General features: G+C 46.9%; 4 protein-coding genes across 4 annotated transcripts; 2 read left to right on the forward strand and 2 right to left on the reverse strand.

Moving 5' to 3' along the window:
- Positions 1-644: 644 nt before the first annotated feature.
- Positions 645-2,974, reverse strand: TrAFT101_011043 (uncharacterized protein). Its single transcript, XM_024902778.2, has 4 exons — positions 1,821-2,974; positions 1,570-1,732; positions 893-1,465; positions 645-818 (listed from the first exon to the last, which is right to left on the reverse strand). Exons 1-4 carry the CDS (start codon positions 2,685-2,687, stop codon positions 790-792), a joined length of 1,632 nt encoding a protein of 543 aa, XP_024756988.1. The 5' UTR covers positions 2,688-2,974; the 3' UTR covers positions 645-789.
- Positions 2,975-7,831: 4,857 nt separating this feature from the next.
- Positions 7,832-9,134, reverse strand: TrAFT101_011044 (uncharacterized protein). Its single transcript, XM_024911065.2, has 2 exons — positions 8,938-9,134; positions 7,832-8,888 (listed from the first exon to the last, which is right to left on the reverse strand). The coding sequence occupies exons 1-2, from the start codon at positions 8,953-8,955 to the stop codon at positions 7,950-7,952; spliced, it is 957 nt and encodes a 318-aa protein (XP_024756989.2). The 5' UTR covers positions 8,956-9,134; the 3' UTR covers positions 7,832-7,949.
- A 930-nt stretch (positions 9,135-10,064) lies between these two features.
- TrAFT101_011045 (uncharacterized protein) lies at positions 10,065-12,037 on the forward strand. Its single transcript, XM_066129134.1, has 3 exons — positions 10,065-10,421; positions 10,484-11,185; positions 11,270-12,037. Exons 2-3 carry the CDS (start codon positions 10,687-10,689, stop codon positions 11,848-11,850), a joined length of 1,080 nt encoding a protein of 359 aa, XP_065985264.1. The 5' UTR covers positions 10,065-10,421; positions 10,484-10,686; the 3' UTR covers positions 11,851-12,037.
- A 1,030-nt stretch (positions 12,038-13,067) lies between these two features.
- On the forward strand, positions 13,068-14,936 carry TrAFT101_011046 (uncharacterized protein). The gene is made up of 3 exons (XM_024902095.2): positions 13,068-13,535; positions 13,610-14,168; positions 14,231-14,936. The coding sequence occupies exons 1-3, from the start codon at positions 13,353-13,355 to the stop codon at positions 14,647-14,649; spliced, it is 1,161 nt and encodes a 386-aa protein (XP_024756991.1). The 5' UTR covers positions 13,068-13,352; the 3' UTR covers positions 14,650-14,936.
- The last annotated feature ends 2,662 nt before the right edge of the window (positions 14,937-17,598 follow it).

The following is a 17,598-nucleotide window of genomic DNA, read 5'->3' on the forward strand; positions in this document are numbered from 1 at the left end:
ACAGTATAGAGGTAGGTAGACGGGCAAACAGCATCTAATATGTAGGCATGGAAATAATTGATGTGGTGTTTCCTATCTACACAGAGCTGCTGTTATCTGCCGGTGAGTTATCGGTGTCCGGGAGAGATGTTGACGATCCTTGCTGCCCGCATCAGGCAGAAAGCTGAAACTCAATGATCATGTGGTCTCTTTTGTGAGCTCGTGACAGGCTGTGCTGGGCAAACGAGAGTGGCCACGCGGAAACTTGCGGCGATGAAAGCGAGGCGAGAAGCGAGGCTGCTGACGAGCGGTTTCTAAAAGCGTTGGAAGAAAGTTTGACGGTGAAGGCGGGTGTTGATTGCCTGATGTCGTTGAGGCTTTGTGGCTACCCGGTAGTTGGCAAGAATAGGTTAGTATTGACCGGGATTATTCTACAACACACAGATGATACACATGTTTATGGTTGAAATGTAATGTAGTTCAACTCACGTCAAGCTATGCCCAAATACGTACCAAGATTAGTCTTCATGTTTTTTTACTGCACAGGATATTCCATCTATATGACCCATCGATGGAGATCACCACAGCTAGTCTTACACAAACTCGTGTACAGTCCACAAAGCGGTAATGAAAAGTCCGAGTCCAACCAGACTTCCTTATTGCACATACAGTCCTGTTCAATCCTTGTCCCTGCATCTAGGGAGTTATGCATATTCCTTTGGTTCCATGCTTTCTATATATATATATATATGCTTTCGTAGTCATACAGTTGCTAAGTTCTAAAATTTCAAGTTCGTGGGCGTTGCTGTTCTACGTGCACTGCGTTGTAGTCTCTGAGCCTGTTGTTGCAACGACAGCTGTCAGCTTCAACTAATAAAGAGGGCATATCAAGGTACAGGAAAAGGGGGCTCACCATTAATCATTTTATCTATTGCCTGAATCACGCTGATTACCATGACGGCAACTCCAAACACCACTATTGCGCCAGCCACATATGTGCGCCAACTCCTCGTCGTCAGCTTGATGTAGCACATGGGCGGCAAGATGTATGCCATGGCAACCGCACTGGTTGCACCCACGAGCTCAAAGACGATGCCCAAATCACATGTCAACATGCTCAGAGTCGTGGCGCCCACAACCAGTGCCGTGCTGATTATCAGATGTCGCCGCAGATCAAACGGCTCGTTTGGATAAAAGTACGTAATCATGACCTCGCGGCAGACGAATGCTTCCAAAGGCAGAGTCGTCAGCATGTTGAGGCCAAAGCACAACCGCGCGACGTTGACCATGGAGTTGTCCGATGAAAAGTTATTGAGCACATTGCCCATTGTTTTGTCGCCAAAAGTGAGGAAGCCGCCGAGGGCCATGATCAAACACGCGAGCATGGATACGATGGTGGAGTAGTGCGTAACGCGGGAGAAGTTGTCGATTGTCGGTGTCTTGAGGGAGCCGTAGATGAGGAGGGAATTGTGATGGCAGACAAATGCTAAACAGAGCGTCAACGTTAGCTACAGTAACTATACTATATACTATGCTCTCCGGTTGTGGCAGTAGCTAAGGGTATAGAATATGGAATGGAGGCGTTCGTACCAAATGATATCACGCCAATAGCCTGAAAGATGCCGCTGTTGATTGTCAACAACGGCGTGCTGAAGGAACCGCGGTCTGCAGATGGAACAAGCACGCCTTGTACCAGCACTGTAACGACAATGACCAGCATGCCGATAAGAGCCAATGTACTCGCCTTGGCCAACTATTTGTTGAGGCAATATTGGGTCAGCAGGGATTCACTCTCTCCTCCATTGAAACCAAGGTCAAAGGTGAACTGTAGTCAATCTTACCTTTGCAATGTCCCTGTACAAAGTCAATGGGTAACTGATTCCCATGCAAAATACCGCAATCGCGACTCGTCTGTTCGTCAACAGCCCCAGCACCGGCACACTCCCCAGGTCCGTCCATATAGCTGTCAAGACATGCGGGATTGTATCGCCCACAATGACTCCAAACGCCACCATGCCGCCAAAGGCAAACAACCACTGCGCAATGCTTATCGCAATCAGCCCGGGGCGCCCAAAGCAATGCTCGACCGTGCCCTGGAAGCTGCTCGTTCCGCTGAGCTTGCTGTTGATGACAATCAGACAGATGGTCCAGTCCACCACCGCGGTCAGCGCAACGAGCAGCACCGTGCCCGCCAGCAGGCCCGCTTGCCGCATTGCATATGGCTGGCCGATGATGCCGGCGCCGATGATGGAATTGGCCATGTTCATAAAGGCCGATTTGAGCCCGGACTTGGGCCGCCGCAGCTCTGCCGTCGCGGCGCTCTCTTCGTCTTCTTCGCCCGCGTCATCCCATTCTCGAGCGACCGTGATGCTGGGCGCCTCGATCTCGGTGAGCAGCGGTACGCGGTGCGAGTCGTTTATGGAAGTGGCGCCATCGTCAAAGTCGAGTCTATCGTCAGACGAGAGCGACGACGTCGAGGGCCGTCCGTGGAGGGGTCCGTCGCTGAAGTTGAGGATGCGCGGCGTCAGGTCGAACTGCACGCGGCCGGGCGTTCGCGGCGTCTTGGATTCGATCTCAAAGTCGGGTCGTGGTGCCTTGAGCACGCTCGTGATGATGGAGAGGTCGCCTCTCTCTGGTTCGCCGGCCAGCAGGCCTCGGTCGTCATCGCCGAAGTTGGTCTCGCCGTAGTTCTCTTTGGCCATGGTCATTATAACAGCGTGGCGGCGTCTCGCCCGGTCACCATTTTCGCACGGGGAGGCCCAGAACTAGCAAGGAAAAGGCAGAAAACGAAGGAGAAGTGCAATGTCCGCCTCTGCGTGAGCAGCCCGTGCTGAGTATCGACGCACAACGAGTCTGGGAGCTGGGAAATATCGTGTCTGCCAGGACCAGATTCAGGGGCTTTGGTGTTTCCCAAATGCTATTGCAACCGGAGTTTGACCCTGAGGACCCGAGAGCTACGCAATTGCGGCCCGCAAGAGGTTTAGTGCCGCCTGTAGATGTTGGAAGTCATTCCCGACTAGGCTAAGCCGAGGCGGGCTTTGGGCCTATCGAAATCCGCGCCGGCGGAGCACAGGCGGGTCGGTGCCTGCTGGAAGCACGATTTAGTGGGCGCTGGGGCCTATAATTAAACTGACTGATGGAAGCATGAATAGGGCTTGGACCGGCTGCTGCGGATCTTGGACTGGATTCATAAAGAAGGACAAGGACGAAGGAATAAGAATGATGTAGATGAATTCAAATATACATGTTGAAGGACTGCTGGCAAGAGCCCCGGCGTGGAATCCCATGACCTCAGCTTACACCTCTTATACACTCCATCTGCCATCGTCTCTAAATAGAAAAACTACAGCGCCTATGACGCAAGGCTTCTGGAATTATAACTCCCTGCCAATAGAATCATCAGACGGGGCGTGCCAAGAGATGGTGTCAAACTACCTGCGTAGTCGCTCATTGTTACCGCAGACACACTGTACCTGAGACATGGGCGGTCACAAGGTGGGATTAAAGTCGTCTGCGAGGTGGTACTGCTAAAACAAATCTCGATAGATCGCCGCCAAGAGTTGAGAACCTCTTTGTTATTTTCTAGCCCATAAATGCCATAGTCTGTGGCCTCTATCAAGATAAACGTGTTCTAGCGCATCTGTATAGGTTGCTCAATGTCATCGCGCCGCTTCCCACTCTCTGCTCTACTGTAAGCCGCGCCAGACACTCGAAGATATTCCAAGTATAAATCGCATAACCAAGCAATCTGGTTACTCATAAATAACATGTGTTTCTCCATAGCCACCACTCTATATGGAGCTTCCTGATCTATCCGAACAATTCGTACCTTACACTGGAAACGAGCGGTTTCCTTGGCAGTCTCGCGCAAGCCAGCAGTAACAATGCTCTCGGCCTAGTTTATAATAACATTGACGATAAGCAGTCAAACAGCCTAGTTATTAAAAATGAACAACATTGCTCCTTTGATCGAGTCTCCGAGGGTGCATCCACTGCTCATGTACCAATGCCATACACCAATGCGCAAGTCTTTCACCGGTCAGATCGTTCACTCATACCTACTTGAATCATAATTTGTTTCAGTTTCTATCCATACGTCGCCAATGAAGCTTGCGCATAATATCTGCTAGAGAGGGTTATCGACAGCTGTAAGTTATGGAGACTTCGGCAGTATTGTTGGCTGGCAAGCGTCGAAATGACTCTGCCAAAATGGAAGTCCACAATCACCGCTAGGATAATAAAGGTTCTATATAATGCGGCAACATATCATTCCTAAAAATGTGATACAGTAAACGCCTCTTGATTACCCTTTGTTGCTAGAAAGAAGTTTGTTTGCGAACATTTGCAGATACTGAAGCTAATAACCTAGATGGGTAGCGATCTTTAAGCTGTTATAACCCAGTTCTAGATATGGGAGTCAATTTTGTCGAGTTACATCTACTGCTGAACTTTAATATCTGAGATTGGAAATTGCGTAGAAGGCTAAGAAGCGGTATCTCGATTCCAACTCCAGAGCGAGAAGTGATTTGGAGACATGTTATCGTACATCCATCGGTTCTACCAGCCCTGCCTCACTATGCAATCGGGCAACAATGCAGTTATTTAATCATGTAGATATGACCATTTACAATGCTCTTAACTGATCAAAACATATTTCGCGGTCCATTGTAGCACCAATTGTTTTATAGCGGAATACATCGTGGGCCGCAATTTGTAAAGGACAAGCTGCAGCCCGCTATAGGTATAAGTGTCACAACATTTGATGATAACCACAAAACCTGCAAAGTCGATTGCAATTGAATTCAATTGAATTCCGACCTTTACCGGCCTTTAGTACAGTGAACCGTTCATTCTGCCGCGAAAGTGTCCTAAATATTGGCCACGAAGATAAAATACCTTTTACTTGCTAAATTATATTTCGTTTATGATGAAATATCCCAGTTGACTTGTTGTCAAGTTAGCAATTAGATTCCCTTTGCTCATATGATTTATAACATCCCACTGAGACAGATAGGATACGTTTTTCTTTACGGTTTGAGATTTCCCAAGCTCTGAGGCTATATTTACCAATCAGTCGATAGAGATAGAGTATCCAGATCTAGCTCCATCATGACTTGACCTAGTCCCTTTAAAAACTAGAGACTGTGTGATCTTTGAAACAGAGAGCGGGAGAGACTTTCTCACTTCATCTTTATTAGAAAAAGTATACCAACATGAGAAACGCTCCCCGATGACGGCTATGGAAGCACGCGGATAGATTAGCCTATTGATTAAGTAGACCTGCTCAATAAACCATTACGAAATTAGTAGATGAGTAACTCCCTCGAAATTATTCTAGAGCAGCTGGCTAAGTTTATTTACCTTAACCGCAACCGTGTTACAATCGACAAGGTGAAAACACAGTTTTAAGCTCGGGAACAGCCAGCGCAGTAGGATGGATGAAAAATCAACTTCATACCAGATACATTCAGAACAGGAACTAATGATAAGACTTATGCGGGACGTGTGTCGGTAGGGGGGAATGCCATCAGGAGTAGATCATGAAGAATAACATTCGGCGCTACTCCTTCAACCATGGCTACGACGATCGAGATGAAAGTATGAACACGGTCATTTAAAGTCGGTATATTTACCTTAGATACTTTTCCTACCTCTGTATCAACCTTTATTAGTCAATTGAACTGGTTTGTACAAACTATCCCGCCGTTGGTGATAAGACGAACTTGTACCCTAGACTGTAAATCTGTTTAACGATGAATGAACAATGGTCATTCAAACCTACAGGGGACAGGGGACTCTCTGAATGCAAGATTGGCTCGCATTCGGATTAAAAAATGCTGATAGGTATACGTGGTGGAAAGTTTCAGTCTAGTGGTAGTTGCTGCTTTTATATTAGACGAGCTCCGAGACAATCTACTCTTTTACCGTATGTTTTGCGCCAGAAATGTATGTTGCATGTTATCAAATATCTGATATTATTAAACCGAGGCATATATTAGATAGAAGACTGAGGAAAAATCATTGGGGAATCATGTCCCGCATGTGATTTGACAGGAATGCTATTAACGGGGCTGTTCAGAATTCAGCTGTGCACTCAACATCTGGGGACAGATCAGCATATTAAATGGGGCATAATGGATCTCTATGAAATCAAATGGAGGAGAAATCGTTTTCAACCTCCTCAATTATTAGAAATTAAGTGAAACAGAGTTTTCGGTGCGAAGAACACCGAGAGTTAGCGGAAATCTCGCACTGACGAGGCTTGACTCTGAGGTGGAGTTTACTTCATTCACCCCCAGTCAAGGCAAAAGATCCCCCATTACACAGAGGCTATAACAACTTTGTACTCTGTATTTACAGATCATTTTACACATCTACGCCACCAATATCCTTGGTGTCTTTGCTGCCCATGCCTAGAGTTTAAAAGAGGAATATACATGGGGGGAGATTCCAGAATGTAGATCTTCTCGTCGTGATACCGTCCGTATTGCCGTATTCCTTCTGTGGCCTGACTCTGACACACTAGCTTCGTTCCGTCGCTCCCGCGTAAACTAACTGGCTAGGCCGGGCCGTTATAGACTAGAGAAAATCCAACAACTTGCTAAAATTTTGGCCCACAATAGAAGACATAGCCACGAAGAAATCACGATATCTTTCTCAAAAGGCTCCGTTTATTACCGAGGCCTTAGGTTTACTGGGGCCTACCTAGCAGCGTTACATTCACATTTACAAAAGTGTAACATCATTTCCAAAAGAAGGAAAATAGAACGAAGGAAGCGAAAAAAAGAAACCCCTAGTGGATCAGATAAATGACAGCTCGCCAGGAAGCAGTAGAGCAATGCTACACTGCGCAATTATGCAATGAAGCCAGCACAACTATTTATATTTAACATATTTATACAGCAAACCTTGCACTTGTACAGGATTTTACTCCCTTGCACACTTGTGTATCGGGCCTTCTCTTTACCCCGTCTATACTTATTAGCCGCAATCTCGTACCCGCGTCTCTACAAGGGCTGCTGTTAGTTCTCACGCTGTCTTCCGTAAGCGGACTAGATTGTGATAATAAGACTCCTTGGCTCAAAAAACTTCATAGGGACGTCGAACCACTCTCAATGTCACATCGTTCGACGCCCAATAGTATCCAAGTTGCGCGACAAAACTGTTCAATACAGGCATGTGGATACAATTGAATGCTGGATATACGCCCTCTCAACGGTCATGCCGTATTAGAAGTTATTTTAGCGTCTTTGCGGCATATCCGCCTTTTGTTGCCGCTTGGAATCATAACTACATGTAGACGTCTGCTCGAGAAGGAACACACACACGGCGAAGATAATTCATCCGAATAGTCATATTGTGAAACAGCTAGGATTTAGAATTATGAGTTTGATGGCACAAGGAGCATGGCTCACGAGTTGCGGTATCATGAGCTCGGAGTGTTCATGCCGCACACTGTACGGAAGAGAACTTCCGACTTTGAATAACAAGGAAGCTGAGCGCAATTGGAGTTTGTCATTTGCCTAATGCAGTTGTATCGAACGAGTGGGCTTGGCTGCAGCCAACACAAAAAGGGTTCAATAAAATTTGCCGCGAGCCCCTAGCATGTTAATGCGTGTTGGTTGTCCCTCTTCTGCAGACCGCCCCTCTGTTTCCCCAAGATCTCAACGGTATTGCCAGCATTCACTGGCCAATGCGCTTGGGAGTCTTCTCCCACTGGCCAAAGCGCATGAGAATGTCATTCATGGCCAATGCGCTTGGGAATTATACGATCTGTAGGATCCACAACGGTATAACTTGGTTCATGTTCAAGCAGATGCAAGCAGATGGAAATAATGAGTTTATCATGGAGCTTAAATCTAAAATCAGTCTATAGTACATTCGATCTATTTTGATAAAACAACTTTTCACCGCACTCTGTCCCTCTCTATGCCTTGCCCTGAAGCCTCATCGTCTAGCATCAACTTCTTTTAGTGCTTATCAAACAATCCCATCAGGCGATAACGCGGAGATGAGGTGTGGAAGTGGGTGATGCCCTTGGCATATGTGTCGAAGTTGGCACGGTATTCTGGCTCATCCTCAAGTACAGCAAGCACACGCTCACGGACTCGGATGCCCTCTTCAGCAAGGGTGCTCAGGGCTTCCAGGACAGTGATATTTTCTCTCTGAGCGCGCATATCAATGTAGTTGCCCTTCTCGCCAGCCAGGAGCTCTTTATAGAAGGAGATAACATCGTTGACAATGTTGGTAAAGACGATAACATCAGGGATGACCTGGACGTACTTGTCTAGTCCACCAGTAGGCAATCTCGGATCTGAGGGTCGTGCTAGAGCCAACAACGCATACATTGGGGAAAGCCCCGTTTTGAAGCGTAGCCAATCAGGGAAGGCCACTGCCTGGGGCTGGATTTCAACATCCTTGGTCAAGGACTCGATTCCAATGCCGTTGATGAAGTCATAGCAGGCAATGGCAATCATATTGGCAACAAGGGGGTCAAAGTGCTTCCATAGACGGGGTGTGAGCTCACGGGCGTACCAGTCAAGGACTGGATCACCGCATGGCTGACCAGTGGCTACGTTGAGCTGTAGTTGGCGAAGGACATCAGGCTTCTCTTCAAGGATATCTTCGGCGTGGAAGAAGAAGATAGTAAGCTGAGCAACCATGACTTGGTACTCGAGAGGGTGGGATGATGTAAAGTCAGCTGCTACATAACACGCCATGGTGAACTGATCCTTTGAGTTCAGATAGTCCAAGTGATCTTTGAGGCTGGACTGCTGTAACTCTGAGACAACTGCTGCTCGAAGCTTGGCGATAGGTGTCAAGGTAAGAGCCTTTTCATCAATCTTGTAGCCGCCTGTAACTTCAGAAACGAAATGTGAAAGAACTTCACGGATGGTGGCGAGGGAAGTCTATTCTTGTTAATGAAAGGGCCACTTATGTCATGGGAGTGAAGCATACCTCCGGGATGGCCATCATGTTGACTGTAGATATTGGTAAACCGGTATGGAGTTGGATGGATAGGAGGTACTGGTATAGAACAGTCTAAAATAAGTATTTATGGGTTGAAGTTGTGATGATTGTGCTCAGGGGAAAAAAAAGCGTATAAATCCTTTGCTGAATGGCTCGTGAATGTGACTTCTGAGTGTGGTGATTTTTTTTCGTTGTAGTCTATTTGAAGTCTTTTGAAAATGGAATGATAGAATGAGGAATGAAAGACAAGAGCAACCGGTTGAACTTGGCTTTTTATAATCGTCACCTTCTATAAAATATGGATAAGGGAGGAAAAGACGAGGAGCAGAAGGGGGGGGGGGTTCCGGCGCCGGCGCCGCGGCTACGGTAGTGAAGCGTGAAGATCGTTCCATCTATCCCCTAGCTTGTTTGCTAAAACGATATGTAAAAAAACCTATAGATGGATCTAGGTAATTAACCTTATAAGATGATACACTCTGTGGATTTGGCCTTGTAAATGTGAGAGGTACCAAAATATCCTTACGGGCTTGGCACTGGCAGCTCCCTGGAACAAGATAGCACATCCTACCCATCATACGGAAGGCCGACTCTGAATTTCACAAGGATCACTTGACGCTACTACTTTGTAGTGCGAGTAGCAATTTCACCAAGAGAACAAAAAGTCCACAAAAGTACTCCGTACCCAAGTTCTGGGACTTCGCATCTCACATTAGATCCGGTAAGATCCAGGGTATTCGATGTAGCATCATACCAGAGGTGGCAGCTTGTTCCTCACTTAAACGTTTCTGACACTTGTGGGCTTGTGGGGGTGGGTGTGTTGCGTATTAGCGCTAGGACCGTTGGGCCGGTATGGACGAGACGTAAATCGCGGCTACGCTGCGGCTAATACAAGCTGTCCAAGTACCCAAGGTTCCACTGTTTTATGAGCCAGTTGGCAAAGCCGAAATAACAGGTCACAATGAGAGCCACAAGTACAAATAGTGCTTGTACCATGAAGATCGGGCCAGTCTGCTCCGTATTTGTCCGCCGTCGGGTCTAGAGCCGATAGAGCCGGGCATCGGCCACCACACCAAGGACTTGACATGTATCCCAGGGGCCGGCAAAGCTTCCAATTGGCACTCTGATGACTTGCAGAACTCTTCAAGAGATTAGGGGGTACGGTTCGACAGCGCCGGGGCTTATGCTGCACCCCGTACAGGCAGCCGCGAAGCTAGCCTGTTGAGCCAGCATCAGAGACGCGATGAGTGCCTAACAGCAATTGTGCTGTAGAATCTTGGGAGTTGTGTAAATCTTTACACCGCCGTTTTGTGTCTGACGCGGCTAATTTCTGGACTTATCTTCGTGCTGTTAACTTGACACAATGCGGGAGACCCTGGAGCCCACTTTCTATCCAGGTATCTGGATAGACGGTTGCATCCAGTTGCATCCATGGCTATTTAGTCGAACTAAATCATGCAGTCCCGTCCACATAGGTAAGAAGATTGCTTTTGTGATAGGTGTCCTATCACAATTTCTGAACTCCTGAGTCTCCTAGAAGCCTTGAAACAGGATGGAGCTAGAGAATCGGTGAGTATTAGGGGGTAAATAAGAGACATATCGTTAATATAAGATGGGGGGGCTTCGAACTCATCTCTACTTGTACGACTGAATCCGGTATCACTCTACACTGCCTCTCCCCTCACGCAACTTCCTCTTCAAACCAAGCAAACGGCCGCAACGCAAAACAAAGGCGCAAAAATGTCTGGCGACAACACAAGCGAGCAGCTGCCAGCTGTCCCCTCAGAGATTACTGCCGAATGGCTTGGCGCCAAGCTCGGACAGAAGATCAAGTCCATTGAGAACACTCACAACATCTGGGGAACTGGCAGCAAGCTGTTCTACACTATCACGTATGAGGATGAGAGCAGCGAGCCGAGACCAACTCACGTCTGCATCAAGGGCGTCTTCGACCCCAAGATGATTGAGGACCAGCCGTGGACAGTCAGTCTGGCACAGCGAGAGTCGGACTTCTTCTCAAAGATCGCCCCTGGGCTGGAGAACATGCTCTTCCCCAAGGGCTGGTGGAGCGGCCAGAGCGAGAAGCAGGGTATCGCCATCATGGACGACCTGACTAAGGATGGCGTTACGTTCCCCCCCGAAGTCGCCTCATACTCGGTCGACCAGGTTATGAACGGTGTTCAGCAGCTGGCTGGCCTGCACGCAAAGTACTGGGGCCAGAGTCAAGACGACCACCCTTGTAAGTGAAGATTCTCCCCCCCCTGCCCCCTATCCTTTCCTCCCCCCGGTCTTTCCCGGTAGTTGGTGTCTTACAAAGTGACAGGGATCTGGAACAACTACGACCCGGCAATGAAGTTCATGTGCACGCCGTGGGATGATGTGGTGCGAAGCCCAGGCCGGCCCCAATTGCCCGAGTACCTCATGGATGGCAAGCGGTGCAATGAGGCCCTGGATCGCTACTACGCAGAGCGTAACCCGCGGTTCCGAACTCTGCTACATGGAGACACTCACATGGGGAACGTGTACCTGACATCCGACGGCCGCATCGGGTTCCTGGACTGGTCTGCCTTCCACTTCGGTTCCTGCTTCCACGATGTCGTCTACCACATGACGGCGATGCTGACTGTCGAGGACCGCCGGGCCCATGAGATGAAGATCCTGGACCACTACCTCGAGACGCTGCACCGCCTCGGTGGACCCAAGTTCGACCGCCACAACGACCCAGAGGTTATGATTGAGTACCGACGCTCGTTCATGACCAACGTGATCTGGATCATCTGCCCTGAGGCTCTGCAGAGCAGAGAGCGTATTGCCTCCCTATGTGAGCGTACCGTGGCTGCTTACAACGACCACAAGGTCATCGATGTCATCCTGGACGCGCCTAAGCCGGCTGCTGCTGCCTGAGACTGAGACGCAGGGGGAGCAAGAAACCATTAACCGAACTCCATTGCGGTGGTGTTATAATGTTATCATGAGTAGTACCATTTTGTACTAGTATTAAAACGAAACTACATAAATACTAGTAGTTTACCTATATCCATAGCCAAATAAACAACGCAGTAAAAGTCGCCTGAACCGATTTTCAACGCACATGCTACGGCTAGTTCCCAGCCAGTGAATGCTTGTTATATTTTCGACTTTAACCGACTAGAGAGAGCGAGTTCCACAATTATTCAACGGCACGGGCGCAGATCTGTTACCGCTTCTAGTCGCGGCTTTGCCAGGCCGTTAGCCGAGTTTTTTTTTTTTTGAAACGGGTACTGGGATGTTGCATGACAATAATAACGTCGATCCTTACTAAGTGAGCTTTTCTTGCATCTGGCTAGTTCGTTTCCGTCGTTAGTAAGCTCAACTGCCTAGATGGACGAGAAGGGGGTATATCAGTAATTCCGCAGATAGTCCTTTACACCGTTGAATCTCCATCTATCCGTGCCACTACTAGTAGCTAGTGGTAGGTCATTCCGGGCCGCGGTATCCACATTATGCCTCGACGCGGCAGTGACTTGTAATATTCTCGCTACTTGTCTTTCGGTTTATGGAACGTTCTCTTGCCACTTCTTTTCGTATTGGGACCTGGGAACGAGGTACAGTGTAGGCGAGCTCGCTCCGCATTGGTACTCAGACTACTGGTACTGCTCGTACAGACAGGCACCTGTATAAAGTTGGCAAGTTCGTCAACCGGAATCCTTCCGGGTCATGGATGTACGCCTTCGCTGCTGTTACCCCTATTAGATGAATTGAACAGCTCCGCAGAGCTACTCTGTATTTTGAATAGTTTGTATTGCTAGCAAGAAGCATAACGCAGCGTTACATCTGGGACTGTTTAGCTGCAGAGATATTATGGAGAGGTACATGCTTGGTCCAGTAATAAAGGGGCACTTCGGCAAAGGCAACAGCTCTAAACTAGCATTTGCTGATGCCTTACCTTTGCGCCTTACTGACCTTTATCCTTCGTATGTAGAAAGAAAAGTGCTCTTGGGTTACCTAATGGCCTTTCTCATTGTTTTGAAATGTACATAGTAAAAGTTTCTCTTGGGAAAAAAAGGCTCAGCGGGGAAAACGTTCCGTACGCCCACAGACCATACCCCCAGACATAACATCCCGTGCCCTCACCCCATAAGATACAGGCTGACAGGGTTCAACATGACCAATGTTTTGTCGGATGCTGGCCTGCAGCTTTTTCTGTAATGGGATCATCACTCGTCTCGCTTTTGAAATTGCCTCCCCTGCTCGGAGAACCAAAGTTCCAGGAACGAAAGCTGAGTGGTTCCACGGGGTGAAACCCCTTAGTTAAGTCTTCATATAGAGACGGCTTCGTGTCCTCCAATTTTTTTTTCTCCTTGGCAAGAGAAAGCGAACTTGAATTGTTAGGTAAACATTAAGGTTCCAACTGTGATGCTACAGCCATGGCGAAAGATCTGACGACTACCGTATACGAACCCATCCAGCCTGAGGGCCTGGCGCTCGGCTTGATGGTGACGACCATCGTTTTTACTGTTTTATCTACAATTGTAGTGGGCCTACGCTTCTATGCTCGCATTTCGCTAAACCTGTTCTCCATTGAAGACTGGTTGATGCTTGCCGGATGGGTAAGTAATGCATCATCCTCAACGTCAATGGCCCCGATCTGCACTCTGTCTGACTACTGACCTACCATTTCTAGCTTGTCAACCTTGGACATAATGCTGCAGTCATTGTTCTCTCATATAGTGGCATCGGATCGCATGACGATATCATCACGGTCGGCATGCAGTTCCACATGGGACTGTGGACAATTATCTGGCAATTCTTATATGTCCTGGATGGTGCTCTGATCAAGTCCAGTATCATCTGGACGCTTCTCCGACTAGCTAAAGGTTTGAACAAGAACTATACGCGCATCTTGTGGGTTCTGTTTGCCTTTGCCTGGATTACATGGCAGATCTCATGGCCAGTGGCGATCTTCCAGTGCAAGCCGGTCGCAGCAGCATGGGGTGAACCGGGAGACTGCACCTCTGGCCAGACAGTCATCTTGAACGTGTCATACTTTGTTTCCGCCGCCAACATCTTTACCGATATCTCTACTTCGCTCGTGCCCGCCTTCTTGCTTCGCCACGTCCAGATCCCTCCGAGATTGAAGATGGTCACTATCGGTATTCTGTCTCTGGGTGTTCTCGCATCTGTAGCAACCACCATTCGCATTACTTATACTTGGGCCTACACTACGCCTCACAACAGATACTGTAAGTACAATGCCCGCTTTTGTGGCCATTTGACGTGAAGTTGCTAACGAACAAAATTTCAGTCGAGATTGGCAAGATTGTCTTGTTGACCGTGCTCGAGTGCGACCTGGGTATCATCGCTGGTTCGATGCCCATGCTGCGCACTCTCTTGCGAGTTGTTGCACCCGGGCTTGCTGCTACGGATGGTGCAACACCTGGTCAATCCCGCGACATCAATCTTAAGACCATTGGCTCTTCTGGACGACGCACCCATATGAAGCTAACAAACGCTGGAGAGTCAAAAAACTATGATAAAGACTACCATTTCCAAGACCGGGAAGGTAGTGATGATAACGAATCGAGCCGCCACATCATTCACGTTACTCGCAAGATCGAGCAGGATAGTGTTTCTGACCGCGGCGGAATGGATGACCACTACCAAGTCGTCGTCACAAGCAGCGACGGACAAGGAGTAAACTATGGAAGTGATAGATATCACTAACAATCTTTTGCTGCGAAGTCATGAGGGTCGGGATGAAAACGTGCTGGTCTCGCTCCGATTTTTTGTTTCTCACACCAACACTAATTGTCCATTTAAATCAGTATTTTAATAAATAGTCTTATAGGATTGCCAGATCCTCAAGGCTTAAAAATCCGGAGTTTAGGAGGCTTTAGTTTACTTTTTACGATATCGAGAGAATTGATTTCTCTGAGGTGGCATATCGGCAAATAAAAATAGATTTTGGATTTAACGGTCACAAATGACTTAATATCAACAGAATATTGGCGTAAATCCAACTTGAGAGCGATGGATGATATTCCAGCCCAAATGAGTTTGTCCCTGACACGAATGCAGATCCCCCCCTTTTCAAGAAGATGAAGCAGCCATCACATGCCTTTATCCGCGGTATTGAAAGTCGACAATACATGTGAGTATTCGAAGTGAATGCTCGTTATGAGAGAGACTAGTGTGAACATGTTTCTGCACTTTGTATTCTCAACTGACTGCATTGCGCATTCTTCGCCATATTGGCCACCCCATCTGTGGACATAGGAAGCTTTTCAGCTTGCTATCGTAGAGGAAATACAGGCAGCTTCAATCTTTAACTTTGATTCAGTACTTTTATATACAACACAATGAATCATCGCTTCATAAGCCATGTTAGAGATTGCTTTCTAAGCATTTGAACAATATTATAAAAGAAGTATAATATCTAGGACATCTTTAAGATGATCTCGGCATTTAGAAGATCTCATGAGAATGGAAATTAAGAGGGGAGCTAGACTTCACCGCTATTAAGCTTTCCCTTGACTCATGCTTGATTGCGGTCAGCTCGTATTAAGAAAATGTTGGCATACAAAATACAAACCGAGAATATTGATTCATGACAAATCTTATGAAGACAACGGCATTATACTTATCCTCGCAGCATTACATATCTTGAATTCGCCTAATATGGACTTGATTGAAAGGGCTTGGCCTAATATAGATGTAACTTAGCGGAATCATACGAGAGTGATGTGATTTCTTGCCACTTCCGCGACACATTTTTGACTCAGTCGAACTAAAAGTCATTATGTAGATGTTTGCCGTAATACGATAGCTCGAGAGACCTATGAGCACATTATCCGTGTATGAAGGCAAAGACTTACATCATTTATTGATGAATCACAATGTACGAGAATGTTATATTGCTACGTTTAGATCAACGACAACACAAAGAGTTGATGCCAAGGGCGTCATGAAAACTAGCTACTACAAAGGCTTTGTAATTATTTTGCTTCGTAAGAAAAAAAAAAAGACCAATGCCAAAATAAAGGAGGCTCAGTATACGCGGAGAAGAGAGAGAATAGAGTATTAGCTGAATAGCCCTTTCTCTTTTGGGCCTTTTGAGATGCTATGTTAAGCGGTGTGGTCGTGGCATTAGCATCGATACTTGTTACGAGTGATTATATAAAGAAGATAAGTTTAACGTATACTCACTATATAGATTATCTCTACAGTTTGTTCATTCGTAACTGTGTACGTTGTATATAAGTGATTCCCTAAATTTCTCATCTACCGGTGTCGAGTGAATAACAAAGCCACTGATTCCAAGGAACCCTATTGCTTCTAGGCAAAATATAAAGTCTGTGCTGTCTACTGTTAATGTAGCGTGTGATCTCGTTGAGTTAACGCATGTTTAGAGTACTCTCTTCTCTATATTGTACACCAGGTAATTGTGGTTCTGCTGCAAGTAACTCAGTGTATGCGGGCATATAACTATTACTCCGTTCCGAGCGCGAGAGGTTGAAGCCTAAGAACTCGTAATAGGGTTAAGCAACTCATATTCTAAGCTAGGCCAAAGCCATTAAAACAGCCAATCTCTGAACTTTTCCCGTAAGACAGACAAGGCGATCGCGTAGTCTGTTGATACTCTCGGTAAAATTGTCAAATAAAGCTAGTACACCCAATGACACCACGGAACAGTTTGAGACTCTATTGCGATAAGTAGTATTCCAGAAGAACATTATCAAATACTCGACATGTGACGTTCGGTAAATTGTACAAACTGTCACCGCGTCTCATAGGTGAAACGGACAAGGTTACGCAATTTTCGGGAAAACGTTCAAGACACTCAGCCGTAGTGTAACGTCGTACGGCGGAGTGAGATATTAAATTGTGACAGCTCTAACGGTAAAGCGATTTAGGAGCTCATAAATATAGCAGAGTCTCAGACGTAGACCTGGTTCGTCGTTTTGTCTGCGCTGGGGTGCTCTGCCGTGCGGCAATTTACCCGGTTCTAGAAGAGGTCGTTAAGAAGTGACTGGGTTTCATGTTTTTGGATCTCGTTTAAATTTGTATAAGGGTATTCATCGCTTCTGGAAGAATGCCTCATATCGCTTGGAGGTGAATGCTGATCTCCAAGGTTAAGCCGCCGCCCCCACGTCTCATCGGGCCTGGTATATTGCCTGGGGTCTTGGAACTTTAATTATCACCTTTGATGAATGCTTCATTCCACGCTGAATGAAATGTTTACATGTGAACGTCAAGTATCTAGAACACGTGTATGCAGCAAATTCGAAGCGAAGGCGCATTCGTTGGACGAGACCCTTTTGACAAATTCACTAATGGGACTTGCCTTGTCATTGTCGATCACTATATAAGCTTGTCTGCAAGAAATACAACCAATCTTTCAAAACAGTGGCATAGTAGGCCACACAACTTTCTTCTTCTTTTGTTTAGGATGCAGATTTTTTGAGAATTCCACCAGGCTCAACTGCTATGAAGTCAAACATCGCCAGCTTCACTTCAGTGACAAGTGCAGCCACTACGACAATTGTCCGGTCGCAAATAAAGTCGAAAATCATTCATTATATGGTACCAATGGCCTGCATATGAATATCGCTTGTGCGTGGAGATTTTGTCCAAAATGTGTATTTGCAACTGCTTACAGCAGATAGAGAAGAG

The sequence above is a fragment of the Trichoderma asperellum genome, chromosome 7 (assembly GCF_020647865.1).
Source record: "Trichoderma asperellum chromosome 7, complete sequence".
Classification (NCBI taxonomy): Eukaryota; Fungi; Ascomycota; class Sordariomycetes; order Hypocreales; family Hypocreaceae; genus Trichoderma; species Trichoderma asperellum.